The sequence below is a fragment of the Crocodylus siamensis genome, chromosome 4 (assembly GCF_052110815.1).
Source record: "Crocodylus siamensis isolate JL-2025a chromosome 4, ASM5211081v1, whole genome shotgun sequence".
Classification (NCBI taxonomy): Eukaryota; Metazoa; Chordata; order Crocodylia; family Crocodylidae; genus Crocodylus; species Crocodylus siamensis.
This window is the reverse complement of record NC_143398.1, coordinates 23,117,288-23,145,038: the sequence shown is the minus strand read 5'-3', so window position 1 is coordinate 23,145,038 and position 27,751 is coordinate 23,117,288. Positions and strand designations below refer to the sequence as shown.

Genomic DNA, 27,751 nt, shown 5'->3' with positions numbered 1-27,751 from the left:
CCACAGGTTGGCAGTCCTTAATCTATACAACCTCTGGAGCTACTCTGCCGGGGAGATACAAGAGCATGGAGGGACCCTAGAACTAGTCTGCTTGGAGGACTCTGCCAGTAGATCCCCCCAGTATGTACATTGACTTTGGGGAGAGGATCTGTCTGTTCTTTGATGTTTGAGTGTAGACCTTCACAAGCATGGTTAGGAGAAAGCTCAGAAGGAAACTTCACTTGAAGGAAACTTCACTTGCTGCAGTTCCCTTCTCCCTGTTTTTTGGTAGCAGGGATGATTCTGGCTCTGCTGTTAACACGCATACTAGTGTGTAGTTATTACTTCCTGAATACTGTAGCTGTTATTTGTTACAGATGGTCAAATAAGAAAAGTGTTCCTAAACTTGGGGACATGAACTCATCATTTGAAGAGGTGGATGCATTTTATTCATTCTGGTAAGTGGAAGTTTCACTTCATAAACAAGGTACTTTCACTTTAAACATGCCATGTTGAATGGTAAGGGCTTTCATCTGTATGTCATTGGGTCAAGTCTGGTTTGGGCTGATAATGGCATTAAAGTTACCTAAAGACTCTAGTTCCTGGTTAATATAGGTCTGTCTCATAAAACCACCGTATTGGCGATCTGACCAGAATGCCAAGGGTTGAATTGATCTTCAGCTCTGTGAATTACTGGATCTCTCTGTACACCAGTCTTGAAGAGAGAGCCACCAGGCTTACTGACCATTTGTAGTAACTGTTGAAAGAGGTTGTGTCATATTAGATTCCTAAAAGAGATCTATTTACATTTTTTCCAGTTTTAGCAATTGTGATGTGTTACAACAAGCTTTGTCTTACAATTAACTGGGACGTCATAAAAATAAGTATGCTGGTCAGTTGATACATAAGAAAATGGCCCATACTTTTATTTTTGCTGAAATGTTGCAGAAAAACATCTGGCAGTTTGCTATTCTGTCCTCTCATAGGTAAAATCTAGTTACTTATGTTTAGATTTCTTTCATCTTGATTCTGTTTGTTTAAAGTGTCACCATAGAGCAGGGGTCAGCATTATTTTCTGGCAGCAGTCTGGAATGACCAGGATTGGGTCAAAGGTGGGTCAGCATTAGGACCTGGTTGCTGCCATTGCTCCCCTCTGATACGCAGCTACAGTGTGGCATGGGCAAACACCCGACCAGCTAGCACAGCACAGTAGAGCAAGGGTAAAGGCCGTTCATTGGATGGATCTAATGACTCCACAGAGCAGATCTGGCTCAGCCTATAAGTTGCCAACCCTTCCCATAGAGCAAAAGGAAGTGATGATCTTGGCAATCATAGACCCTATTGTTATGAAATGCAGTTTCTGTTTCTAGCCTTGCGAAGACTCGTGTGACTTCAGTGTGCCCCAGCTTCTCTAGGTATAAAACAGGGATTGCATTAGTCTGCCTCACAATACATGGGAGCCTTGAATGAAAAAAGCTGTAGACTTATTATTAGTACTAGCATGACTACTGACACAGCTGCTTCAAAAAATGTGAAAGGCTAAAATCCTGAAATAAATTGGGTGGGTGGTAGTTCCTGTAAATGGAAGATTGATGGAAAAAATCCTTATTGAATAGTAGTTGGTTTAGAAGTCTTTGTCTGAATAAACAGCACTGTAGTACATTGAAGCAGAAGGGTGAAATCATTCTCATTTCCAAATGTATTGGGAATGTTTATTTCTTAGAGGTTGCTTTTCTTGAATTTAGCGCACAGAGCAATTCTTCGGTATTCAGTCAGATCTCTAAACTGTCTACAAGAACCTAAGATTAAGACAGAATATTTTTTTAATCATTTTGCTACACTTTTGTTTTAAAATTTTATTTGGAAATTGTAGCTCTACCTTCATGTGGTTCTTCTGGTGTTGTTTTTACTGTAGGTATAATTTTGATTCATGGAGAGAGTTTTCCTATTTAGATGAAGAGGAAAAAGAAAAGGCTGAATGGTATGTACGGTAAAGGTCCCTGACAAGAGACCGACTAACACAGCAAAATATTTTTGGCTTTTTCTTAGACTGTTAATTAGAAAGAGGGGAAGGAGCATAGTTACTGGAATATAGGACTCTGTATGAGGAATTCTGAGTTTCATTCCAGCTTCTGCCCCAACCATCGACAAATTATACTGCCTTTGCTTCACTGTTTGTAAAACTGGAATATTTCTTGCTCATTTCACAGCTGTTTGTGAAGCTCTGCAAGATCCTAAAATAAAAAGATTACACAGGTGCAGAGTATTTATTTCTTGTTGTGACCACACTGTGAAGTTACACAGATACAAAGAGATTGCAAGACCAGATTGGACTTGGAGCCAGGGTGGTATAACTAGGTGTCACTTCCCTGTCTAGTTCAGCACTGCACCAGTCCTCCACTGTACCTGCCTTGTCTAATTGGATTTAGACAGGAAGGTGCTGATGTCTTGGTGTTTCTACGGGTCCTGTGATGTTTGTTTAAAAAAACAAAAACAGTGGCATCAACTGAATGTCCTGACTATATTCCAAGTGAATGTTTGATTCTTCCTACTGTATCCCTCCACCTCCTGTAGCTACTATTCACAAAAGAGTAGAGTGTAAGTTACAGAAAATTATATTGCCTAACTTGACCTTGTATTTCACAAATCACTAATTTCATCAAGTCACTCCTCCACTGAGCTTCCTTATCTTCCAGAAAAGCATCCAGTTTTGATTTGGAGGCATTGAGAGATGTCAGGTTCATTTCCTTTGTCAGGTTATTCTGGTGGTTAATCACTGTTAAATCCTTTCTTACATTCAAATTTGACTTTGTCTGGGGTCATCATGCAGCTCTTGGCCCTTTTGTCCCTTCCTCTGCTGTTAGATTCACGAGCCATGTAGTGCCCAGTACTTTCTCCCTTTGAAGGGACTTCCACACTGTAAGCCAGCTGGCACTCACTACCTTGCTGGGGCAGGTTTTCCTTCACATGTGAATTGTAGAAGCCATTTGAGAACTGCCTCCCAAGGAGCCCTTGCACACCCTCTTGGGAGTATGCTGAGGTGTGTTGGGAGCCAGGCTACTGCAGAGATCCTAGGCAGCCCTTTGATCCAAAGGGTAGTCCCAGGAGCCTGCCAGAACTTTGACAAACCATGAAGGAAATTAGAGTTACAGTAGGGCCTTCCCAGCTGCTAGAATGGCGCATGACTGGGGGGATGCAAAAGTTGCTTAAAGCTGGCTAAGCACCTCTCTCCCCTTGGGCTGTGAGTTCTCTGGTGCCCATCTCAGGGCACAGAGGTGCCCCACATTTGTAACTGATTGGTAAGCTAGACAGTATAGGGCTGTGGAGGTGTCATGGGGAGGTTCAACTAGCAGGCTGCCACTTCATTCTGTAAGTCTCCATTTTTTGTGTTTGAAATAAAACCCCTTTCAAAATGGGTTGTGTACTGAAACTGCTAATAGACTATTAACTGTGCTGGTAAATGGCTGGGCTGAACTAACACCATGCCTTCCAATTTGAAGTCGAGATGAGAGGAGGTGGATTGAAAAGCAGAACAGAGCTGCCAGAGCACTGAGGAAAAAAGAAGAGATGAACAGGATAAGGACACTGGTTGGTGAGTGTAAATCTTAACTTCTTAAAAAAGGGCATTTTGTTAACACCAAAAATCTTCCAAGTGCCCTTTTCACATTCACAATACTCCCCTCCTCTTAGACAATGCCTACAGCTGTGATCCTCGAATAAAGAAATTCAAGGAAGAGGAAAAGGCAAAGAAGGAAGCAGAGAAGAAAGCGAAGGTAGAAGCAAAACGAAAAGAACAGGAAGCGAAGGAGAAAGTAAGCTTTGGTTAATAATTAACAAAATTATTAATTAACTGTATGTACTTAGGCCAAGAAATTCTGAGACCTGATCTCTGCCCAGGCTTCTAGATCCTAGAAAAATCAGAAATTCAGAATTCCACTGAGATCTGGGACATGATCTCTTCCACCTTGTTCCAGTGCCAAAATGCGTGGGGAGATGGGGACATAAACCTGTCAGGGCTGAGCAAGAGTGAGATGCGGCCTACCAGCCAGAACACAAACCCATTCAAGTGTCTAACATTGACTTTCTGTGTAGTGCTGACTGTGCCCTGTGGCCTGGGACATCACTTCCATTTGTGAGAATGATGGCATTACTTCCTGGAAGTGTTGTGTGGATTGGTTGGTAAAAAGCATTTTGTAGATGAGCAGCATTATGTACTTACTAATGATAGCAATCTGCAACATACCAGCTGCCAACCCTTTCTGTTATTTAAGAGGCTGGAAATTGTAAGGTGCTAAGCACAATAGTGTAACTTTTCGAAAAGATCTGATCTCTTGCAATTTGCAAGCGTGCATACTTACAGGATGATTGTGTGTTTTTTCCAAGCACTGGTTCAAGAACAGAAATATGAAATTCTGTATTTCAAATTGCCATACATTTGTATGTTAAGCAACTGAGGATGGTCAGTTTCTAGTAAAGTATTTATGTAATGGGAAGCATATGTGTTTATCTCTTTTTTTTGAATTGTCAGTCTTCCAAGCATTTCAGTCCTAGTGGTTTTATTCAGTCTATTGAAATGGCACATCTGACAGCAATAAGAATGCCAAATTTCAATTTTTCCTTTGATTGCAGCAAAGACAAGCTGAGTTAGAAGCAGCACGGTTAGCTAAAGAAAAGGAAGAGGAAGAAGTCAGACAACAAGCACTACTAGCAAAAAAAGAGAAAGAAATACAAAAAAAAGCAATTAAGAAGGAAAGGCAAAAATTAAGAACAACATGCAAGGTAAATACGTCATTATCATCAGATGTAGATGGCAGTAATAAAATTGTCACACTTGCTTTGATCAGATCCTTTCTTTTTGAGCCAAATCACTTGTACGTTTGCTTTAACAACTGGGAAGGGGGCATAATAAAATTGTGTATATAGGTAAGTGCCTTGTATCTAGTCAAAACACTTCAACTATAACTTAAAAGGAAATATCCTGATACTTTTTTTTAGTACCAAATCAGACCATGGAGAGAAGTTTTGCTGCGAAAAAGCAAACCAGCATCACTTCATAAAGGCAATTTAGTATTTTATTTTTGAATGGTTAAAGTACACTTAGTATGGTTTTCAGTTACATTCATAAAAGTTTTATAGCCATAGTCATTTTAATAGTGAAGAAATGTAATAGAATTTGAATTTTATTGTCCTGTTCCTTCAAGAGAAAAAATGTACTTTTTTACTTTCAGAACTGGAATTACTTCTCTGATAATGAGGCAGAGTGTGTTAAAATGATGGAAGAGGTGGAAAAGCTTTGTGACCGTCTTGAACTAACAAGGTACGTTTTCCTGAATCTCACTTCTCTGCATTTTGATATCCGTCTTTCTAATAGATCTCCAATGTAACTTAATAATTTATTTTTAGTCTGCAATACTTGAATGAAGCACTTACATCCACGACAAGGGAAGGAGGAAAGGCGGCTGTAGTTAAACAGGTAATTATATATGGTGTCCAACCAAAGTAATAAAGATTAATGGTGCTTACTTGACTGAATGAGAACATCTTAACAAGTGAATGTTGCTGTAAGATATGCATCTTAGCTTAGGTTATTTTTAGCATGGTATGAATAGTTCTTGACCTGAATCTCATTGTTCCAAACCAGACAGATTTGGTAGCTACTTCTAATAATAAAGAGCATAGTTCAGGTTTATTTTAACTTTGTGCTACCAGCAGAGCAAAAGTGTATGTATTTTTAGATGATGCATATTATGTAAATATCACAGTATCTGGTACAGTATGCCATAAATAGATGAGGAAGTTCAGATTCCCCCAGCAAGAATAAATTAGTCAGTGAAAAAACACCCTGTCTGTGTTTATTCTCTTATGCAAGGAAAATCCTAGCACCTGGGGCCAATGACTGAGGTGGATCCACAAAAGGACTTTAAGGCCACAACTTTTAATCACCTAGCTGCCTGGCAGAATCCCATCTCAAGTGAGGTGCCTCAGCGCCTTAGCTGAGGCCTGGGGAAATTAGTGCTTAGGAATGGGATTCACAAAAGCCAGGAAGGTGTGCTTAAATGCTTAAGCCAGCCAGCAGGAAATGCTGAGCACTAAACCCCATCTGTTTTAGTGTAAGAAGCTTCCTGTTTGGTTTGGATTCACAGCCATCTGTTAGGTGGGTGTTTGCACCAACCCTTTCTCATAAAACATGCAAGAAGGTGGTGCTATCACCATCTCCCTTCATCCAGAAACCAGGCAGCACTTACCCAGGATGTGGAAGGCCAGTATGTACCAGTTGGTGCCTTTGCTGAGGAAGCTTAAGCTCCCACCTTGCACCTCCTAGTAGTGGACTAACAACAAGGTTATGGGGGCTCCATCTCTGCTGTTGAAGTGGTTCAACTTTTATAGCATAAGCAAGCATTCAGTCTGAGAGAACAGCTCTGTGGCCCAGAAATTTTTATTTGATATTAAGTACTTCTTAGGACAGGGATGGAAGCCCAAATCTTCCCCCTCTCACCCATCCCAAGGTGAGTGTCCTAACCACTGCGCTGTAAAGAGTTGGCTGAGAAAGGCGGTAAGGAGGTTGCACACCAAAATACCCTATAACAGTGATTCTCAGCCAAGGAGTCATGGCCCCTGGGGTGCCCTAGAATCCTTTCCAGGGTGCTGTACAGTGTTAGCACACTTTGGTGTGCAGACATGATTCACAAGACAAACAAAATATATTTCAAATAGAAATTTGTGGTTGGGGGTCTTTCTGAGGTCTTTGCAACAGAAGAATCACTCTGTTAGTTTTCACTTGTTTTTTAACTACAGAAAAATAAGCTGACATTTGAACACATTTGGTGCCTTGAATGTAAAAAGGTTGCGAACCACTGCCCCATAACCTGGTGTCTAAGGCTGCAGGATGTGAGCTTTGTTGGTTCAGGTCCTCTCAGGCAGAGGAAGGATTTGAATTACTGTCTCCCACTACCTGGGTAAGTGGTCTAACCACTGGACTATTGAGAAAATGAATCACAGTCACTCCCTCCTTGCGGTTGTCTTGCAAGGCACAATCCTGGAGGGAGCTGTGGACGAGATACAGCATCACTTAGTTTATGAATCTTGCCTATAGGACATAGGCACCTACCTACTCAACACTAAGGCTGGGGTGGGCAAAATATGGCCTACTTACTGATCCTATCCTGCCTGCTAGACACTGCTGAAAGCCTGAGGAGGTGAGTCCATGCCAGCCAAAGAGGGGCTTGGCCTGGGGATGCTATCCCCAACTATCCTGGTGTAGTGTGGTGGTGGCAGCTCATTGCAACAGGCAGGACAAGCTACTTGGCATGCTGCACTGCACCCCATCTGCCATAGTGCCAGGACTGCACAGCACCAATAGGAAGCTGGAGTGCAGGAGTCTGTATGGTCCAGCCCAGCCCTCACTGTGGCAGAGCAGAATGGCACAAGGCACAGATTTCCTTTCTCAGGCTACTGGTGGTGGCCAGTAAGCCCCACAAGATCAATTGGTGTCCTCCTACCCACCCACCCCTCAACTCTTCTGCAAAATTTGGTAAATGGCTGTAATTGCCTACCCCTGGTTTAAGGTGTACCCAGATACAGACATCTCAGGAAGGTCTATGCTGTACAGATGTGGTATGGACATGCCCAAGTTAGCTTCTTCCGTAAACCTGTCTGGATCCTGGATAAGTATTTAGCAGCTGATGCCTATGTTGCTGCAGGTAGACTGCTTGTACCTAAGCTAGAAAGACTGCTCATAAGAACTACAGTCATGCCCAGAGATGCCTAGGGAATTTTGGTGGCAGACATTAGGCCTGTGGGAACTTAGCGCTCCCCTTGAATTAAGGCAACAGTTGAGTAGGGGTTTTGAAGATCTGTGTTTTGGATGTAGGCATCTTACTGCCCCTAACTCATTCCAGGTTCCTGTGTCCTTTTGTGGATCTAGCTCCAAGTGTGAGCAGTGAGTCTAGGCCGTAAGGTAAAACACTAATTGACAGTATCAGTTAAGTATCATGAGTTCACACTGCCTGTGCACCCACTGGTGTTTTGCGATGCCTGTGAGCATAACTGCATTGCCCTTACATTGTTGCCTTGCTGGAGAAGTCACAGAGCAGAAGGGTTGTGTTGTGCCAAATATAATGCAGAGACTAAAGAAACTAAACAAAGTTGAAGGCCTGAAAGCAGTTCCAGCAGCTGAAGAGTTAGAGGGGGCATTTGGTGTGGCTTGTGCCAAGGATATATTAAAATTAATAGATGCACGTTTCCATTCATGCAGATAGAAGAAGTAAATGAGCAGATAAGGCGAGAGAAAGAAGAGGCAGAGGCTCGCATACGTCAGGCATCAAAGAGTTCAGAGAGGTCAACGAGCAGCGGTGGAGGGGGGAGTAAAAACTGGTCAGAAGATGACTTGCAGTTACTGATTAAAGCTGTGAACCTCTTCCCAGCTGGGACAAATTCAAGGTACCTGGTCTCCTTTTCTGCATATTAAATGTATTAAAGAATTACACAAGAATTTTCCATTAACTAAAATAGAAAAGGCCAACTCACTGCATTTCTCTTGAATGCTCCTTTAATATTTTTGCCCAATGACATCCCTTGATGTTGGCTGTTGAGTCTAATTTTAATTCAGGCTCAACAGCTCTCTGGCATCACTTTGCCTGGGACAAGAATTGGGTTTAGAGGCCTTGACAAGTGCTATCCCAGGCTTAAGTCTAGATTCTTCAATGGGCATGTCCATGTGGAGATGAGTGCAAGGTAGAGATCTTAGCCATTAAAGCCCAGATTCACAAAGGGATTCAAATAACTCCTCCCCCCCTCCCATCACAGAATCCAAGGCCCCAAATTAGAGGTTTGGACTTCCCATACAATAACCACAGTAGGGTCTGAGCTACCAAACTAGCCAGTTGAAATCCTGAGAATTGAGTTTTTTTCCATTACTACCCCCCTCCAGGTTTTAGTCACTATGCTGTAGGTTACAGGGAGGCATTTCCCTCCATTCAGTATTCATAGCCTAGAACCCTCCACTGAAGGTCAGCATCTAAGTCCTCTTAACAAGCTTTTATTTTTTTTTTCTTTTACCATTATTTAAATGGTGGGACTTCTCCTCCTGGCCAATAAATGAGCTGAGAGAGGTGAACCAAGGCCTCCAGCCACCATCTCCCTTCTCTGAGAAGGGCCTCAACCCCCAGACTATGTAAACTCACTGCACTATAATGCAAAATTTTCACATTGCTAGGTGAATACCTGATATACTGTTCACTGTTTTAAAAACTGCTTCCAAAGCACCGAGTGCCCAGGATTAGACTTACTTCTGCATGCATTTACTTGAGCTTGTCTGAAAAGTATTTTAAGAGATTAATTTTCACCACTGTAGTATATACTCTGCATTATTTAAACTTGTTTCTTATTTCTTTGTCCCTCCCCACCCACCTCCCATCTTCATGTAGGTGGGAAGTTATTGCCAATTATATGAACTTGCACTCTACTACTGGAATAAAACGCACAGCAAAAGATGTCATCAATAAAGCAAAGAGCCTCCAGAAACTTGGTATCTTTATTATCTGTGTACTTCTGTGTTTATGTAATAGCTTCAACTTTCCTTTCAAAAACATCATTTGTTGTCTGTTCCCAAGTTGTTTCCATCTCCAAGAAGGGAAGAGAACATTGGTGTTGGGAAACACATGCCTCCTGAGTGGAAAGAGATCTTATTTTGTATCTTATGAAACAGCTGCACTGCTGCAAAGTGCAGATGCAGTTCAGTGCAAGACTTCAGGGCAATTTCCAGCAACAAAATACCATGACGCTACCCTGTATACCAGTCACACTGAAAATATTTACTCTAGTAAATCTCCAGGGGTGTGGTTAATAAATTATCCCAAGGTAAGAGGAGGATGGGCTTTATCATATCGGCCATTACTACACCATGGGAAGTAAAAGAGAACCGATTCAGGGGTAAGCTACCCTGGTTTAGTTTTCACTCAGCTAGGAGCAGACACACGGGAGTTACCACAGAGATGCTAATGCCTGGTAATTCTCCACCGTGATGTGGGTACAATTCACTCATGTTAGTTTCCTTCCAAATATTATTTTCCTCTAGCTCCATTTTGCAGTAGAGATTAAATGCATTGCTTAAAAAGAGTTTTTCAGTCACTTTGAGAATTCACTGACATATTGGCATGAGAGTCCTAATATTTCACAGTATTCCTGATGAACTGCTTAGCCATGTAGACCATCTGGGTAACATTTTTTCAGTAAAGACTTGAAATGTTTAAAGTCCTCCCTTATGGGTATAACTCCACTCAGCTTTGTGTAAGGGCTTCAGGACCAGACCCCAACTCCCTTGATGGTATTCTGATAGCTGTATAAGTTTCTGAATTTTTTTAGTTCTATTATAGGTTTAATCTAGTATGCATAAAGATCAGAGGCTTCAGCTACCAGCCTCATACTAAGGTTTGAAATAAAACGGATTATCAGAGCCGTGCTAAGTATAGATGAGTGTTTCTGTTATGAGCTGTATTAATATTCAGTAGTTTAACTTTGCTTTGCGGTAATTCTGCCAACTAAATACAGCTCTGTTACCCTCAGACCCTCATCAGAAGGATGACATAAACAAGAAGGCTTTTGATAAGTTTAAAAAGGACCATGGAGCAGTGCCTCAGCTGGACAATGCTGCACCTTCAGAGCGGTTTGAAGGTAAGGATGAAAGGGAAATATTTTCAGCCCTCCAGAGTACTCTTTGCTGTAACTTTAGTTTGGTAAGAGACTATAGCCCAAGTTCTGAATTTAAATGGCTGTAACAGGTTTCCAGCATGTTGGCCTTCCATGCTCAGCAAGTTAGGCTTCCTGTAGAGCACTCTTTCCCCATGGGACAGAAGCCATAGCTAATAGTTATAGCTAAGGATGCATAGGATCCACTGCAGGAATGGAGACATAACTCCTCCCAGCTTGGCTCTGAGCCCCAGAATCCTCCACTTAAGATCATCTTTGGCAGGGAAGGGTCCAAGCCTTTGCTTGGAATGTTTTAAGTATTTCTTTCTTGAAATGAAAAGGAGTTTAGACACCTTGGCTCCAGGAACTTTAGTAGTACACATCTGTAGAAATAATTTTAACACTAGTTTCAGCATAAAAGAAGTCTCATACTTGAAAAAAACCTACTGAACCAGAAATCCCTTTTCTTTAAACAGGACCACTCACAGATTCATCCCCTTGGACTACAGAAGAACAAAAACTTTTAGAACAAGCTCTGAAGACATATCCAGTAAATACCCCTGAAAGGTGGGAGAAAATAGCAGCTGCTGTTCCAGGCCGATCAAAAAAAGACTGCATGAAGCGATATAAGGTAAGACATCCTGCCTTCCTATAGTTGCGTGATAGTGTTGCAAGATGCTAACTGGCTTTTAGGTGCTGTGGCCTACAGGTTCAGCAATGATAATTTGTGAAAAAGCTCAGAAAAGCCAGACAGCGGAAGTGGCAACAAGGATGTATCTAAATCAGAAATAATGCCTCTAAAATGCTAGTCTGATCAGCATCAGTAGAGAAATAGGAATAAGTTCCATAGATTCATAGATTAGGGGCTGGAAGGCACCTTGCAAATCATCAGGTGGGTCCAGGTCCCCCACTCTAGGCAGGAAGACAACTGGGGTTGGGTGACCCCAGTGAGGTGACTGTCCAGTCTCCTCTTGCAAACCTTCAGGGTAGGTAACTGCACCACTTATGGAGGGAGTTTATTCCACAGTCTGGACACCCTGACTGTGAAGGAGTTTGTATCTATTGGTCCTGGTCTTCCCCAGGGGTGCCCTAGTGAACAGTTGTTCACCGAACTCCTGATGTACTCTTCTGATATAGCAGTAAGCTGCTATCAAGTCCCCTCTCCAGCCTTCTTTTCTTCAGACTAAAGAGGCCCAGGTCCCTCAGCCTTTCCTCATGTGGCTTGTCTTGCAAGTCCCTGATCATACAGGTGGCTCTTTTCTGGACCCTGTCAAGTTTTTCCACATCCTTATTGAAGTGCAGCACCCAGAACCGGACACAGTACTCCAACTGCCGTCTCACCAGTGTGGAGTGCAGTGGGAGTATCACTTCCTTAGTTTTATACGAGGTGCATCAGTAGATGCATGCCACTGTGTTATTTGCGCCGCTGATCACTGCCTTGCACTGACAGCTCATATTCATGCGCTGGTCAGTCGTTACCCCTATGTCCCTTTCGGCTGTGGTGCACGTCAGGCTGTCACCACCGAGCCTGTATGTATGTTGAGGGTTGTTTGCCCCCAGATGGAGCACCTCACACTTGGAGTTTAAACTCCAAGTGTAAAGTGCTCAAGAAGTTAAAATTTAAAACTTCCTTACAAAATTCAGTACTGCTGAAAAGGAAAGTGTTTGTTTCACAGAGATGAAGGAAGGTTGCCATTCAGTCAGGATCAGGGTAGATATTTAAAAAAAAAAAAAAAAATCACTGACTTTTTACGGATTTTCATTATGTGAATCAAATTTAAGATGCTTTTAACCTATATATTTATTTGTTTTATGTTAAAGCTCAAAGATATTATCATAGAATAAGGATTATAGTTTCTAATTATATACTACTTGAGACAATATATTCATGTAACCTTTTTAGAAAAGTTTTATAAATAGGTCACAACAGGCCATGGACTATAGGAGGGACCCAGTCATAGGGGGTTCCCAGAAGTTTCTCTATAGATCAGTAAAGTTTAAAGAAAACCATTTTACCCACAGTAACTCCAGAGCTCAGCCTAGAAGATCCCATTAAACATCTCTGTGATGTTTAGTCTGAGTCCTCACTAATGGATTTGTCTCTCCAGAAATAACATCCATGTTAACAGCAGTATATGGAGATGAGATAAGACCTGATTACCTACTTATCAGCCCTATTGTCTCTCTATAAGTGAGTGTACAGAGTCAAGCCCTTATCCAGAGAAACTGTAAAGTTTCAAGAAGTTAAATGAATATAGGATTGTTGGGGGTGGAATAGATCTTGGCAAGGTGGAAGAATATGGAGATAAAAGAAAGGAAGGAGGATGGGCAGCAGAAATGAAACATTGAGCAGAATTTTGGTGAAATTGCAAAATATGTCTGTAACAACCATTTTACAGCAGCCACTCTGAAGAAAATAGAAGGAACCTCCTGCAGGACTTGCAATGGAATGCAGTAGTGAACTGTTTTAAGCAATATATTGAGAACTGGCCAGATCTGATTACAATTTGTGAACAAAGTTGTGACAAAATGGATGAAATTGTCATAGCCAAAGTTCTCAACATTAGGGTAAAGAGAAGTGTAGAATGTGAGCTGACTATCCTGAAGCCTAATTTCCATAGCCTTGAACAAAAATTATATCAACAACAAGATGCACTTTGTAGAAAAGTTATTAAAATCAAGGCTTCCTACCCAGTGATTGTAAATTAATTTGATTTAAATCACATCCACCCTGGTCAGGATAAACATACATTTTTAAAAGGATGACTAGAATGTATGTTATAGTACTGGTGAAGGTAGGAAGTTAGAGAAAGGGACAAAGATATTGTATTTTGTGTCCTGCTAACATCACAGATGTGAATAAATGTTAAGTCATAGCTTAAATTTGGACATGCAACATATCCATAGCCCTGAATTCTTAGCATAAAAATGTATTTAGTCTCTCCTACATTTTTCTAACAAGTTATCTTAAGATTAGTTGTCAGAATGTGCAAATTGAACTTTTTCTTCTCCTTTTACCCTCAGGAACTTGTTGAAATGGTTAAAGCAAAGAAAGCAGCCCAAGAACAAGTGTTGAATGCTACTAAAGCCAAGAAATGACTCTTACTGACAATCTTTGTTTTCTGTTTTATAATAAAAATGCAAATACTGTATGTTTTTTATTCTTTACCATGGTTATTATCCTTATAAGGGAATAAGTGTGGTGGCACTCATGTATAATTTTCCAAAATCTGTTCTTAACCTCTGGTCAGACTTGTTTGTCCAATTACATGAACCAAAACAGTCAACAATAACCCCAAATTATTTTTTAAGGTAGCATCTAGAAGCTTGAAATTGTAATGGTTTCCTTATACTTTCTGGCTTGTTTGTCCAAAGCAGTCCAAACTTATCCATTTACCAGCCTTGTGATACCATCTCTAAAGAACTGCTTTTGGAAACTTCTACACCAAAATGTTCCTAAGCACGAAGCCAGTACATGCCACTACAGATTCTGTTATAATCAGGGAGCTGTTCAATTGGACCTAGAAATTAAAAAGAAGAGTCAGTCATAGTATTCATTCATTGCATTGCTTAGAGAGGTCAGGAAGTTAAGAAGGAAAACAAGCTTACCTACAGCCGCAATGGCAGGGCACTTCTCGTAAATGTACTTTGTGCAAATTTCCCGTATGACCTGGGCATCAATAGCCTAAAAGATTGTTTGTTTGTTTTTAAAGAAAGAGATAAAAATTATCTAAAAAAAACATATTAAAAGCAAGCACTCTATAGCTCTGGAACTACTTCTATAAGAAATTAGTCTTTCTAGAAGGCTAAAACTGACACAAATGTCATCTCACTACAGTGAAGCTGAGATAATAATACACTTCATTTTGAAAATAAAACGTAGGTTTACCGCTTACTTCAATTCTTGCTTCAAGTTCAGGAATTGGAATTCTTCGATTGTAACACAACATCTGTCGTCCAATGTCCTCACAGATTGGAGTGGATCCTAGTACAGGAAAAATCCTCTAATTATCAACATGAGAAAAGAATTAGAACTTAAAAACGCCCCCCCAAACAGCATACACCTTACCATCTAGCTGTAGCAGCATATTTGTTTTAAGAAGGTTCTTGGCTCGAGCTACCTCACTTTCAGTAACGCTTGTGCAGAGTCGTATCCTGAAAGACAGTCTGAGTCAGTGCTCTTCTAAATTAAACTCAGTTACTAAAAGTGGGGAACACCTACAGTGCAGAGGCAAACATCATCCCTTATCCTGAAACAGTGTACTTATGGAGGGCAGAGAATTAGAATATGCTTTTCCCTGAAATATAAGATTGATGGTTCTGAAAGAAGCCAAAAAGTTAAAAGAACATTTAAAAAAACGTATAAAAACGTTTAAGGCTGAACCTCAGGACAATTTCCTAATGACAAGAGCAATTAGAAGTTAAGCTCCACAAAACACAGTTGTATTTGAACAGGTACCCACTGGTGTTATACAAAAAGCACATGGGAAAGGCAAAGGAAAATATCAGATTAAAAGGTTCCCAAAACAATGGCCTGCACAGCACTAGCTGGGCAGAAAAAAGCCTGCTCCTCTTTCCCTTGCACCAAATTCCATTAAGCAGGCAAATAAAGTCACACTTTAGATTTTAACTTTAGTGATTTACCACACACATCATGAGACTACACTAGGAAGAATCTATGCAACAGACAACAACTAGAGCATGCCACAAGTTTTCATCAGGTTGACAAGCTAGTGATCGGTATAATTTACAGCCTAAAGTTTCAGAAAAATTCTTGCTTAATTACACCTTGCTTGTATAATTATATTTTCATAAACAGTTGTTGGTTTGCCGGGTTAGATGCACAAGCAAATGACAGTGTAGACAACTAATCATCAGGCATATAATGACAGGCATTCTCTACAAAGCTAAAACTCAGCTTTATGTAATTGTTGTGTGCAGTCAAGATGCATATTATCTATTGCTTAGAGTTAAACGTGGAACAGACCTTTCTTAGCATGTCTCTCAGCATCACGTAACCCTCCTCCTGCCGAAAAGCTTAAAATTTGTAAATCAAAGGGTAGTTACTGCCATCCTGGGCTAGATTGCGCTACTCAGCTTTGAGGATTACTTCACCTTACAAGTGATCCTGTTGCTTTCACTACAGCTGCTTGCAGGGTAAGATGCAACTCACTGGGTATGCCTCCATGTTCATCAATGTGCTGTAATTAGTGTGCACCAAAATTAGTACTTGTATAATCAAGTACTAAATTAACGCAGAGTAATGGTTACTGCGCAGTAGTGCAGGCATATGCTTTTAGTGACAATACTGTGCAGTAGCCTAATAACTGCATAATGTATTGGCACTGTTTGTGCTGCAACATACTATTGTATAGTATTGTTAGACTATTGCACAGTTAGCATTTCATGTAGATGCACTCATTATGAAGTAAGGATACTGGCCTTGTGGGAAGAGATGAGTTTATAAAAGGTAGGAACTTGATCCATTTGTTCTTTCCTGACAAACCTGAGCCCATGCAGACAGACCATTCAGAAGGTGGTGACTTTCAAATAGACATCCCTGAAGGTAAAACAAGCTATTTTAAGGAAGTGGTTATAGTCTTACCATTCTCTCTGAACAAAATGCATCATGTCCTGAATAGTGGATGGTTCACAAACCATATAGAGCCCCCACAATCCAGTATCAGTGTAACAGGTGTTGAAGGACTGGAAACTATGACACAAGTTGCCATGACAGGTGATCTGGGCAAGTTTACTGGATAAATTCTGTTAAAACAAAAGAATGCATTTTAGGATTAAAAACCAACCACGCACACTCAACACCTGCACTGACTCATTAATGCTATTTCAGGTGTAACCAAACAGGTGGCTTCTCCCACAAGCAACAAGACTGTGACCAAGTTAAGCTTTTGTACGGGGCAGCCCAGTTCCTCCTGCTCGTCTCTCATGCTTCCAAGCAACACTCTAAACCGGAGCCAGTGATTTAACCAAGGACCTACCAAGCTCCAAGGAAGAGAACTACAGGGGCCTGCAGATTTTCATTACTTACAGCTTTGAACCATTTTGTTTACCACTGGTTTCCACTCAGAGTTGCTAGGCTGCATAAGAGCTAGTCAGTTTGATTCAGTCTGTGTTTTTCCCCCACATGCATCTGGATCCATTTCCCAGAATGTGCTCACAGATCTTGTGCTGAAGTCAGATTTGTTAATATGCCCCTCAAAATGATCAGCTGAACCACTGACATCATGGCAGTTGGGATGTGGGAACTGTACTGATGTTGATAAGTACCCAAATAAGTTAAATCTCTCAGATACGATTAACCCTTATCCACTCACCACGCCTCCTCCGAAAGAACGATCCCAGTTGCCTATCAGGGTATTTGCTACCATCAGGGGAATGGTATCTGGGTGAGTCCAGCCAGCTGCTTGAACAGCTATCGCAATATATGCCAAAGGCATCTTGTCGTCTCTTACACGAATCTGTTGAAGAATCATGAGAACATGACACCAGCTACTGCAGTAACAGTAACACAATGCATGTCCAATAACTTGATACATCATGGTACACAGGTTAGATTAGGGAAGCAGCAATTTTCAAATAAATCTCTAGTGTAAAGCATGCACAAAGATATAGCATCCAGTCTGAAAGAAGGTACAGCTTTATCCAATAGCACCTTGAGCTAGGACTTCTGTCTGCCTGAAGGATGTCAATGCATTGTATAATGTTCTGTTTATGCATGCTGTTGGGCTTTACTGTTTGTAAGTGGTTTAACAAGTAGATAAAAAAAAAACCCACAGAAGGATTATGTAAATTCTCAGGATCCAGACAGAACAGGGAGCACAACCCAGGTGTTTTAAGTTCCTTAATTTCCTGTAACCTTTAAACACCCTCCCCTCCAATGGAGAGCAAACACCTCGACCTCCAAAAGGTGATGAGAACGCAAAGAGTTCCCATTAACTTCAATGGGAGCAAGTCATATTCAGCTGTTGTGAAAGCTGGGCTGTGACCAGACAGCATATAATAATGCTGCAGTGTCAGTTGTTTGGGGATGCAATTAACCTAAAGAAGCAAACTCATGGCTTACCTCACTACCTGTGAATCTGCAGGGGGGCAAGGCTGGCACTCCTTCCTCAGTAGATGGTAAATTACCAAAATGATCCTTTGCTAAGTCAAGCAAGTCCTTATGAGAGACTCCTGAACAAAGGAATTGCACACACACTGGTTTTAAAAAGATGCCTCTGAACAGATCATTTAACTGTGCTATAATTAAAAGGCTTCAACCAAGATGCCAATGATTCATCATAACCCCAGGGTCTCACATACTGAATGCTGCACATTCTGGATTTTTCTTCCTCCCAACTCCTTCCCATTATCCTTATCACCTTTCTCCTCAATCTCCTTCAACTGCTTCCTTCCTGATATTACACCAAGGCTACATGCTCTTAACCTCAAGGCCACACATCACCTCAGCCCATTTTCAGCTCTGCTCAGTTTTACCATTCTCCTTATCCCTCTTTGAACTCCTAATCCCTTCATCACCTGCTCAGCTGTTCTTACTGTACACCAAGAAGCACCCAACTCTCCCACATCTCTCCCAAATATAGATTTAAGGATTTCCCTAGAAAATTACTAGGGGAAAGTTCAAATAGATGAGGAGGATGATGGCACATAAAACACCACCATAGAAGCATGATAAATAAGGCTAAGTGGGATAAATTCTAGCCTGCAGTTCTTGAGGGGAACACTTTGGGATGCTCAGCATGAGCAGGTATTGATGCAAATAGTTTTATAAGAAGGACACGTATATACTCTTCACCCCAGTGGCAAATGGCAGCCTGGGCTTGATAGCAGGCTGCAGAGACTACTCTGATTGGTTCCCTATAACTCTGTGTTTTGTTTTATTGGGTGTTAATCCTATAGTTTAGTTTAGTAACTCTTGTTCCAAGTGTGACTAGCCCTGAAAAGAAAGGGTGACACTCAGAGAATGCCAGGGTGAAAAAAACATGTCTCAGGGATGACAGAGTTAGAGAAAAAGGGTAGTCCCAGTAAGGACAGAGTGAAGAGTAAACAGGAGTCTGAATGAAGACCAAGAAAACTACAGCAGTGTTTGTCTGGAGCCAAGCAGTCCGCTGTGGTATCTGGAACATGGGCATTTTTACCACCTCTTTTGAAAAATAAAACACATACCCCTTACCAAAAGCTGATGAAAAAGGAGTTCTTTGAGGTGGGGGTGCTACAGATCACTGGGAAAACCACGGGCAAAAAAGAGGCAGGTGGTCTCAAAGCCAGAAACTTGTCCCTTGTGAAGCCACGTTGGGACTGGCTTCAAGGATCCTCTCAGGAGAAGAGGAACTGGACAAGGCTTCTTCTTGGGGAGTCCTGAGATGGATCCCACTGATTTTGGGGGAAAAGGTCCGCGATAAAAAGCTCATGACTTTGTAGGCTAACCATCTACTGAATAGGGAATATATACCCAGTTTCTGTGCCTTATCTGCATTCTGTTCCAAAAGGTTCAAGAACAGTTTTGAGTTTATTTCCAAGCTAGCCACAGTGCACATCTCATACAGACCTCCAGCAGCAGCCAGCACCATTCTGGGGCCTTTATAATGGGTTGTTATGTACTCCACCAAGTCATTACGGTTTATAGATCTGCAAGACAGAACAAGGAGCAATAGTCACAAGTTACAGCAAGGGAAGTTTAGGTTGGCTATTAAGAAAAAATACCTCTCTTATTAGGTAGGTGGTGGAGTACTAAAAGAGTTTCCTAGAGAGGTGGTGGAATCTCCATCCTTAGAGGTTTGTAAGGCTCAGCTCAACAAAGCCCTGGCTGGAATGATCTACTTGGGGATAGTCCTGCTTTGAGCAGGGTGTTGGACTAGATGATCTCGAGGTCCCTTCCAACCCTTATTTTCTATTTTAAGTGGTACAGAAAAACAGAAGCAATGGCTCCAGTGTTCAGGCTCACAGACAGAATTGCTCATTAAATCAGAGTGAAAAAACAGAGGCTACCCTGGTAGACCAGTATAACACTACAACAGTCTCTGGTGATACTAGGGAGCTGGTCTTCCATGCCGGGAAGAGGCTGGTAACTGCAGTACTTATTTGCAGTCTCCTTGCCCAATAAACAGCACAGCACTGGTATTTCCAAATTCTCTCCAGGGAGGCAGCCCACCGGGGAAGCAACAGTCTAGCAATGTAGAGGTGGACTACTAACAAACTGGAGTTCACCCCCATCCCCTCCCATAAGCGCTTTCTTCCTCCCCACAAAAACCCTGGGCCTACTCCTGTTCTCACTGAGGTCAGTGTTCAACTGGAGACAGGGTCCATTTATGATCTCCTAGCATTTCTTTTACATGAACTTGACTCCTCTGACTGAACTGTTTCTTTGTTCACAGTGGTAAAGAAGATCTGAATTAGGGGTGTGATGTAACCTTGTTTATATTGCACATTACTGAGCGCCTCATTGGAAGGACTATTTCTGATTCTGTGATAGCGCCAGGGGTAACATATAAAAGAAAGGAGGCAGACAATGAAGAAATGAATTGCACTTGGTAAACTCCCCTTCCCTCTGATAGCCCAGCTAACTGAAGCTTAAGGCGTTCTGGGGAGATTGTGCTTTCAATTAAATTTAACCCCCTCCCCTTACACTTCTCTTTTGAGTTGTACTCTGAAGTTCCACTCGTATGCAAATTCAGGAAGATATTCATGCAACTGAAGCAAAGGGGTAATGAAAGTTGGACATACTTGATATTTTCAGTAGGTCCTAAGATTGTTCGTCCTAATGCTGTGTTCTGATAGGCTGTAGCATGAAGATAATCAAAGACAACTTCCTGCAAATTAGTTTCAACTTCCTGCATCTCTCGAAGAATAACTCCTCGCTCCCGTTCAATTTCTGCTTCCCCCAATGTACTGTTCTGTATGATGTCAGCAAGAATCTCCACAGCTATTTGAAAACAAGAGGGGAAAAAAAGAGAGAATAGCATGGAAGATTGCTACTGCTGGCTACCGAATAAGCAGCTTAAAACTTTTAAAAAATGGACAGAACTGTTGGCACAGGAAGGACAAATTTATTGCTTACATTTTGATGGGAAGAAAGGTCTAAAAGAAAATGGAAAGTCAGTTTCCATGTTTACACTGTGCAAGTTTATTCTGTAATATTTGCTTTATGAAAACTTTGGTGACTTTGAAGGGCTCCTATTGCTTGTCATATCAAGAGATTGTCAACATGGGCAAAATGAGCAATGTAAGCTGAGGCAGCGGCAGGCAAAATATGTCCTGCAGGCCAGATCCAGCCCACCAGGCACTTTCATCTGGCCCACGGCACCCACCAATGAACTGTACCCTGCCCAGCCCTTCTGCCCACACTCCCATCCTTGTGGGTGGAAGGGCAAGGCCCAGCTCAGCCAAAAGGCAACTTCTAGGCAGGACTGCAGCAGCTTCCAGGGACCTACTTGGTTCACCCAGCATCCTGATCACTCTGGGCAGCAGTTAGGAAGCAGTGGGAGTGGGGATGGAGCTGCAGTGTGGATGGAGCTGAACGGGAGCGTGGCACTGGGGCTGGCAGCAGCGCAGAACCTGTGCCCAGAGGGGTGGCGGCAGCGCAGAGCTCGAGTGGGCAGTGTGTGGATATTAGGGAGGGTAGAGGGGTGTGCAGACCTCCCACACACTCCCCCCATGATGTGCAGCCCCAGCAGGCAGCAGCAGGTGGGGGTGCTCATGCTGTGGCATGTGGGTCTGGCCAGAGTTGCACATTGCAAGAAGCGCCACCAGGCCATCTCTGTTGCCAGCACTCCCAACCGCACACGCCGCCCCCGCACTCACGTGGCATGGGAGGGAAGCCCCACATGCTGGAGCTGGCTGCCTTTCCCGCCCCTTGCAAGTGAGGGCTGTGCGTGCACAGTGGGGAGCACCAGTGACAGAGACAGCACAATGGGGGCTGCGTTCCTTGATGCACACGGCTGGGCACCTGCACCAGGCACGAGTGCTCCAAGTGCCCCTGCCCGCTGCTGAGCCATGAGGAGTGTGTGCGCAGGGGTCCCCACACCCACGCAGCCTCCCAACATACCCTATGCCCCCCATACACATAGCCACACCCTGTCACAAACCCCCCCACATACACACACCACCATAAACACACCCCAAGCCACACACTGCCCCACACAATATACAAGACTAAGAATTCATTTTTGAGTTATTATGCAATCACCCCTATATACACTACACAAATACAAATCATGACAAAAATATTTTTTGTAATAAAATTAAAATGTTACAGTAGGTGTTTGACTTCTGGTGCTTGATTGGGGTTTTTTCTGATTCTAAGATGGTAACCCCCACTGCCAAAAGGAGTATTTCTGGGGAGCAAGGGGCGGGACTTCCGGTGACAAAGGTCAGGGACTTCCAGTCCCAAGATGTCAGCCAGGAGGTGGGGCTACCCATGCAGACCTCGAAAGCTCACCAAGCCCTGTTAAGCGGCCCTCCACCCAAAAAAATTGTCCACACTTGAGTTAAGGTAAAAGCCAAGACTATAAAAAAAGAAACAAGTTAGAGAAGCACCAATACATCGGTCTAGCTTGTATTGGCACTGATAAAAGGAAAATTGATATTATTTGCTACAAAAGCCAATTGCCAATAATGTTACCAATAATGCCATGTACATGCGCATAGCTCCAGCATGCCCACAGTCAGGAGTGCAGCCCAGCAGCGTGGAGAGCAGCATCTGGTGGGTAAGTCTGTGAAGGGGAAAACATGTAGGGGAGGGGGCAGATTGAGGCCCTCCCCCATGGTGAGGGAAGAAGTAGGGCTGGAGCAGGGGAGGCAGTGCCCAGCCAGGGTGGAGCAGGGTGCAGCGCCGCAGGCTGCTCATCTGGGGAGGCAAAGGAGTGGGTAGCTCCCACCACTGCATGCACCCCCAGGAAGGCATGGGAGCCATGCGCCCCCCAGATTTATCCTGCAAAGGCAGGATGTCCCAGCCTCCACCCCTCCCTCACCATGAGGGCCTTGATCTGTCCCCCTCCCATACCGCCTCCCTCCCCCACAAACTTACTGGCCAGATGCTGCTTTCCAAGTTGCTGGGCTGCATTTCGACAATCAGATTGATATTGGTCAATATGGCTGGTTAATAGTTGGCCACCAGTATCAGTCAAAAAAATTAGAAAGGCACTGATACATTGATCCCAATATAGGATCAGTACCAATATAAAGAAAATATGTGATGGGGGCAAAAAAATGCCTGTGCTGAGCACAGCCACAACACAAAGCAGAGCTGCCTCCAGCTGATAAGTCAGAAGGGTGTGTGGGGGGGGAAAGCATGGCAGATCAATGCCCCCATTGTGAGGGAGGGAGGGGGCAGGCACTGCTTAGGGGGGTGGGGGCATAGGATGGAGGCATGGCTGGGGGTGGGGGGGGAAGTCAGCTCCCGCCACTGCTTGGACCCCAGGAGGTCGGGGGGCATTTGCCCCCTAGATGTGCACAGGGTTGGGGGGCTGGAGCCGGCACTACGTGACTCTTCTTCACGAGGCTGGGCTTGGAGTGGGCATTAGCGGCACTGGAAGGGGGTTGCAGCCACCCCAAATTTCACTACCACTCCACTCCCAGCTGTGCTGCCAGGTGCAGCCTGGCTCCGTGTCCCGCCTCCACCCATGCACTGGGAAGAGCCAAGACTGTGCTGGACAGCTAGCAGCAGTGGATCTGGTAGTGATGCTGCAGTGAAATTTAGGGTGCCCGCACCCCGGCTCTTCAAACACTGCACAGGGCTCTTCCCGGCAGGGGTGGGCTAAGAGCAGGCACTGTTAGGGAGCTGCAGCTGCCCCAAATTTCACCACAGCTCTACTCCCAGCACCACTGTCACCAGCCTCCCAACAGAGTCTCAGCTCTTCTCAGCATGCGGGTGAAGGAGGGACGTGGAGCCGGGCTGCACCTGGTGGCACAGGGCTGGAAGCAGAGCAGCAACAAAATCTGGGGTGGCTACAGACCTCTTTGAGTCCTACCAGTGCTTACTCCGAGTACAGATCCGAGGGACACGTGCCCCCCTGCCCTTCCGGGGTGCAAGCAGCAGCAGGAGCTGCCTCCCACCATGAGTCATGTCTCTGTCTCGTGCCCCTGCCCCCTGAGCAGCACCTGTCCCTGCTCGTTCTCTCCCTGAGGGAATGTTGATCTGCCCTTCCTTCCCATCACAACAGACTTACTGCTTGGAGGCAGTTGTATCAGGTCGGTATCAGCCGATATGCTTCCTTAAATATCAGCTATCAGTATCGGCCCCCAAAATCTCTATCGGTGCACCCCTAAAAAAAAATCTTTATCGGTGTACCCATAGAACAAATATTTAGAGAAAATAAAGAAGTTCTTTCTTTTTTCACAGGAGAAAAAGGCATTGTAGTTTGAGGAATGTCTTTTTTGCAGTGTATTTACAGGCAAATGGACTAAGTTAGCCACAGTAACAATGGGTTCATCAGTGAACTTTGTTCTTTGCCACTCTCCTCCTCCAGACTGTTACTCTTTCAAGGATTTCCCTTCAGAAGTTTGACAGAACAGAAGCCGTTACCTCTTGGCAAGTCCTTTGAGAAAGCCTTTGCATAATACACAGTTTGTTCCCTGGATGTGTAGGCATTTAGATGAGCTCCCATGTTTTCAATCTCTAGTTCCAAGTCTAACTGAGACCTCTTTTTTGATCCCTGGAAATAAAGAAAGTTTATTTAGACTCTGGAATTTTCCTGCCTGCAAAGTAACTTTGCCAAATGAGGAACAGGGAAACAAAGACAAAAAGCTTATTGTCAGCATAAGAGATTAAAGCGCCTTTGGAAACAGGCTAGCACACAAGGCTCTCACCGCAGAAAACCACATTAAAAGACTTGAAAGGAAAAATTAACTAGGGGACAGAGGAGCTATTTGTCCACTACAAAGATTAGTGCAAGTCAGTAGGATGTAAGAATACCAATGTCAGGAATTAGCCAGGATGGATCAACTGAGGCTTGAATTTCAGCCTCCGATTAATTTGGACATATTTACAAGGTTTGCTTTGACTTGTGATTTTGAAAATTCAAAGACTAAAAAAAGTTCCCAGCACTATTCTTAAAGAAAAGAAAAAAGTATGCTTGCCTTGAAAGCCATATGCTCCAAAAAGTGAGCTGTTCCATTGTTCTTTTCATTTTCATATCTGCTCCCAGCATCAATCCAAAGTCCAACCTCATTAAAAACAAAAGATTAATCTCATTAATAAAACACAGCTGTGAAGTTCCTGCTTGATTTTTCATTAGCTAAAACTTGGGACAAAAGACTAAGTGAATTTTCAAAAGGCACTAGTGATTGTGGGCGATCATTTTTGCTTAATAGAGCCAAATATTCAGATGCTGAACATCTAATGTTTGAAATTCAGAGCCCTTAAAGGCACCTGACATTGAGCACCCAAAAATGACTAGCCACTTCTGAAAATGCTGGCCCTACTGCTCATTGAAACATGTTTGTTATTAACAAGTTATTGCTACTCCTTGTGCTTATTGCTTCTAATGAAAACAGCAAGCTCTATTTAAAATAGATGCTCATGATTAGGAAAACAAACAAACAAACCAACAAACATTATTTCACTCACAACAGTTACCTACTGTGCATGTTGAAAGGCCAGAATCTTCAGAAGCTACTCTCAGGCCATTTTCCAGAGAAGATACCTTAGTCTCAGGAACATTTAAGACTACTTGTGTTGCTGCTTGAGTTGCTCTGAATCTGCTCACCCCAAGGTGTATGGGCTGTAAAGAAAAGCCATTAGTTACAAACTACAAGTATTATCCTCTGCTGCTTCTCAGAAATGTTTGCCTGAACCTGAAGGCATGAGGTACTTACTGGTTTAAAATTAGTACCAACTTGGTGATCACTAATCTACACAGCAGAGATGCCCCAACTATGTGCTCATGCTGAGGGTGTGAAGAGGACTGAAATCAGACTCCAGACAGCTTCCTTTTTAACAAAGCCATCAGGAGAGAATGTGAGATCAGTGGTTAGAGACCCTTGTTCAAGTACTAGTTCGGCCACAGACATCCTCCATGAACTTGGCAAGCTGCTTAAGCCCATACCTACAAAAGGATGTGGATGCCCAAAGTAGGGCTGAAGTGGAATTTTGGTACCTGTGTTCAGGAGTGGACTACTCCAAAACTCACCTAACCCCAGACACACCCATGATGTCTCTGACATCCTACTGACTTGCACTAATCTTTGTAAGTAGACCAATAGCTACTCTATCCCCTAGTTAATTTTTCCTTTCAAGGCTTTTAATCTGGTTTTCCGTGGGGAGAGTCTTGTGTGCTAGCCTTTTTCCAAAGGCACTTTAATCTCTTATGCTTACAATAAGCTTTTTGTCTTTATTTCCCTGTTTCTGATTTGGTAAAGTTACTTTGCAGGCAGGAAAATTCCAGAGTCCAAATAAACTTTATTTTTAGGGGTCAAAAAAGAGGTCTCAGTTAGACCTGGAACTAGAGATTGATGGGGAAGGAACAGTAAAGTTCCTTACCCCCCTTACATTTTACACTTGGACCTGTCAAGAGGGAGACAGTTTTTAGCATGCACAAGATGCTCACCATCTATCACTGCTCAGTGGCTCAAGCCTGTAGGCATGTTCAGAGCCAGAGCCTACCTATTATAGCCCTACTGAACTGAGCTCTACAGGACACACACAGTGGCAGTGGTCTCTCTCATTCAGCAAGGAGGAGGACAACAAGGTGCTGTTTCTTTTTTTAATACAACAGTGTACACATGATAGCAATCGCCTAAGAATTTCCAACACCAAGTGTAATGTCTTCCTCAAATTGAGAGGTTCACACCTACATCTCCCTCCTCCTAGTTGTGTGCTCTAACAGGCTACAGGTAGGGTGACCATAATAACTTGAGGGAAGTCCAAGACAGGGTAAGGAAATCCAGGGAGGAGGGGTGCCAGTGGACATGTGTGTACGCCCCCCACAACTCCACGGCTGCCCCTGAACACCCCTCCCCCCACTCCGTCAAGCGACTCCACTTGCAACCCAGCACAGTCTGGACCAGGGAGCAGCTCATTAGCTGGGCTCCCCAAAGAAAACTGAAGCAAAAGTCCTGGATTCGCACAAACACGCTCCTATGTGCCTGGCTCCTAACTCAAGAGCTGCATGTGCAGATGGATTCCCACCAATCCAGGACTTTTGCTCCAATTTTGTCTAACAGCCAGGACACTGAGACAGCCCCTGAAATCTGGGACTGCCCCAGCCAATCCAGAACATGTGGTCACGCTAGCTATAGGCTAGCCCAGGGGCTATTTTATGTATAAAATACATAAACAGTCCCCAAAACTCAGGCCTTCCCCTTCCCAGGTGCGTGATGTAACCACCAAGCTAGCATCATTCCCCGACATACTCCTTCTGGCCTAGCGAATTCTAAGTTCTTTTTTGCAAGATCAGATGGTTTCAGAAGATGCTCAGAGTTCCTCAAACCCCAAATAACCGAGGCGAGAGATGTACTTTTAAATCCTCTCGTGGTCAACATAGCGCTCCCACCAGTGTCTGACGCCTTGGGAGTGCACTACGGTGTGCAACCACGGGGACGCGGCCCCTCTGCCAGACCTCTTTTAGATGAAAGGAAGAACCTCAGCAGCTCCCCCAGGACCACAGGGCCAAACCACCCGCCCAGATCCCAGCATGCAGCGCGGCCCCACGCCTGCTAGCTGCACGGACTAGCGATCCCAGCGTTGCAGCGCGGCCCTAAGCACGCTGGCTGTGTGGTGACTACAACTCCCAACATGCAGCGCGCCCCCCCCCGACAATGGCTGCGTTTAAACTACAGGCCCCAGCATACAGCGCGGCCGCAGCAGCACTTACACTACAGATCCCAGCGTGCTCCGCGAGCCCGTTACAAGCCGGTCAGGCGCTCGGAGCCAGGGCAGTCCTTGCCAGACCCACCCCCGCGACTCGGCATCGCGCGCCCGTCACTCACCCGGTTCCTACAGGCCGAGCCCCGAAAAACAAGGCGACGAGACCAAGCCCCAAAGAGCCGTCGAGCCACCAAACGACCCGCACTCGCCGCCGCCATGTTGATGCAGAGAGCGGGGGCAGGGCTTCCGGTAGTGATGTCA

At 43.7% G+C, this 27,751-nt stretch overlaps 2 protein-coding genes across 3 annotated transcripts in view; one reads left to right on the top strand and one right to left on the bottom strand.

Moving 5' to 3' along the window:
- DNAJC2 (DnaJ heat shock protein family (Hsp40) member C2) overlaps nt 1–13,833 on the top strand; it is a 22,381-nt gene extending 8,548 nt beyond the window's left edge. Inside the window, exons 6-17 of the mRNA XM_090041970.1 lie at nt 357–437; nt 1,895–1,960; nt 3,480–3,571; nt 3,670–3,791; nt 4,609–4,758; nt 5,208–5,296; nt 5,383–5,452; nt 8,234–8,418; nt 9,405–9,505; nt 10,543–10,650; nt 11,142–11,296; nt 13,690–13,833. Coding sequence (XP_089898096.1) covers nt 357–437; nt 1,895–1,960; nt 3,480–3,571; nt 3,670–3,791; nt 4,609–4,758; nt 5,208–5,296; nt 5,383–5,452; nt 8,234–8,418; nt 9,405–9,505; nt 10,543–10,650; nt 11,142–11,296; nt 13,690–13,764 — 1,294 coding nt within the window. The 3' untranslated portion in view covers nt 13,765–13,833. The remainder of the gene's footprint in view (nt 1–356; nt 438–1,894; nt 1,961–3,479; nt 3,572–3,669; nt 3,792–4,608; nt 4,759–5,207; nt 5,297–5,382; nt 5,453–8,233; nt 8,419–9,404; nt 9,506–10,542; nt 10,651–11,141; nt 11,297–13,689) is intronic.
- Nucleotides 9,494–27,751, bottom strand: PMPCB (peptidase, mitochondrial processing subunit beta). Of its 2 annotated transcripts, none has more exons than XM_090041971.1 (13): nt 27,613–27,751; nt 25,266–25,406; nt 24,763–24,849; nt 24,209–24,338; nt 20,410–20,608; nt 19,235–19,314; nt 17,750–17,859; nt 17,001–17,144; nt 16,271–16,431; nt 14,735–14,820; nt 14,562–14,650; nt 14,275–14,350; nt 9,494–9,645 (listed from the first exon to the last, which is right to left on the bottom strand). In XM_090041971.1, the coding sequence occupies exons 1-13, from the start codon at nt 27,706–27,708 to the stop codon at nt 9,569–9,571; spliced, it is 1,476 nt and encodes a 491-aa protein (XP_089898097.1). In that variant the 5' UTR covers nt 27,709–27,751; the 3' UTR covers nt 9,494–9,568. The 2 variants fall into 2 exon arrangements, with proteins under 2 accessions (XP_089898097.1, XP_089898098.1); XM_090041972.1 differs by lacking the exon at nt 9,494–9,645 and adding an exon at nt 13,811–14,186.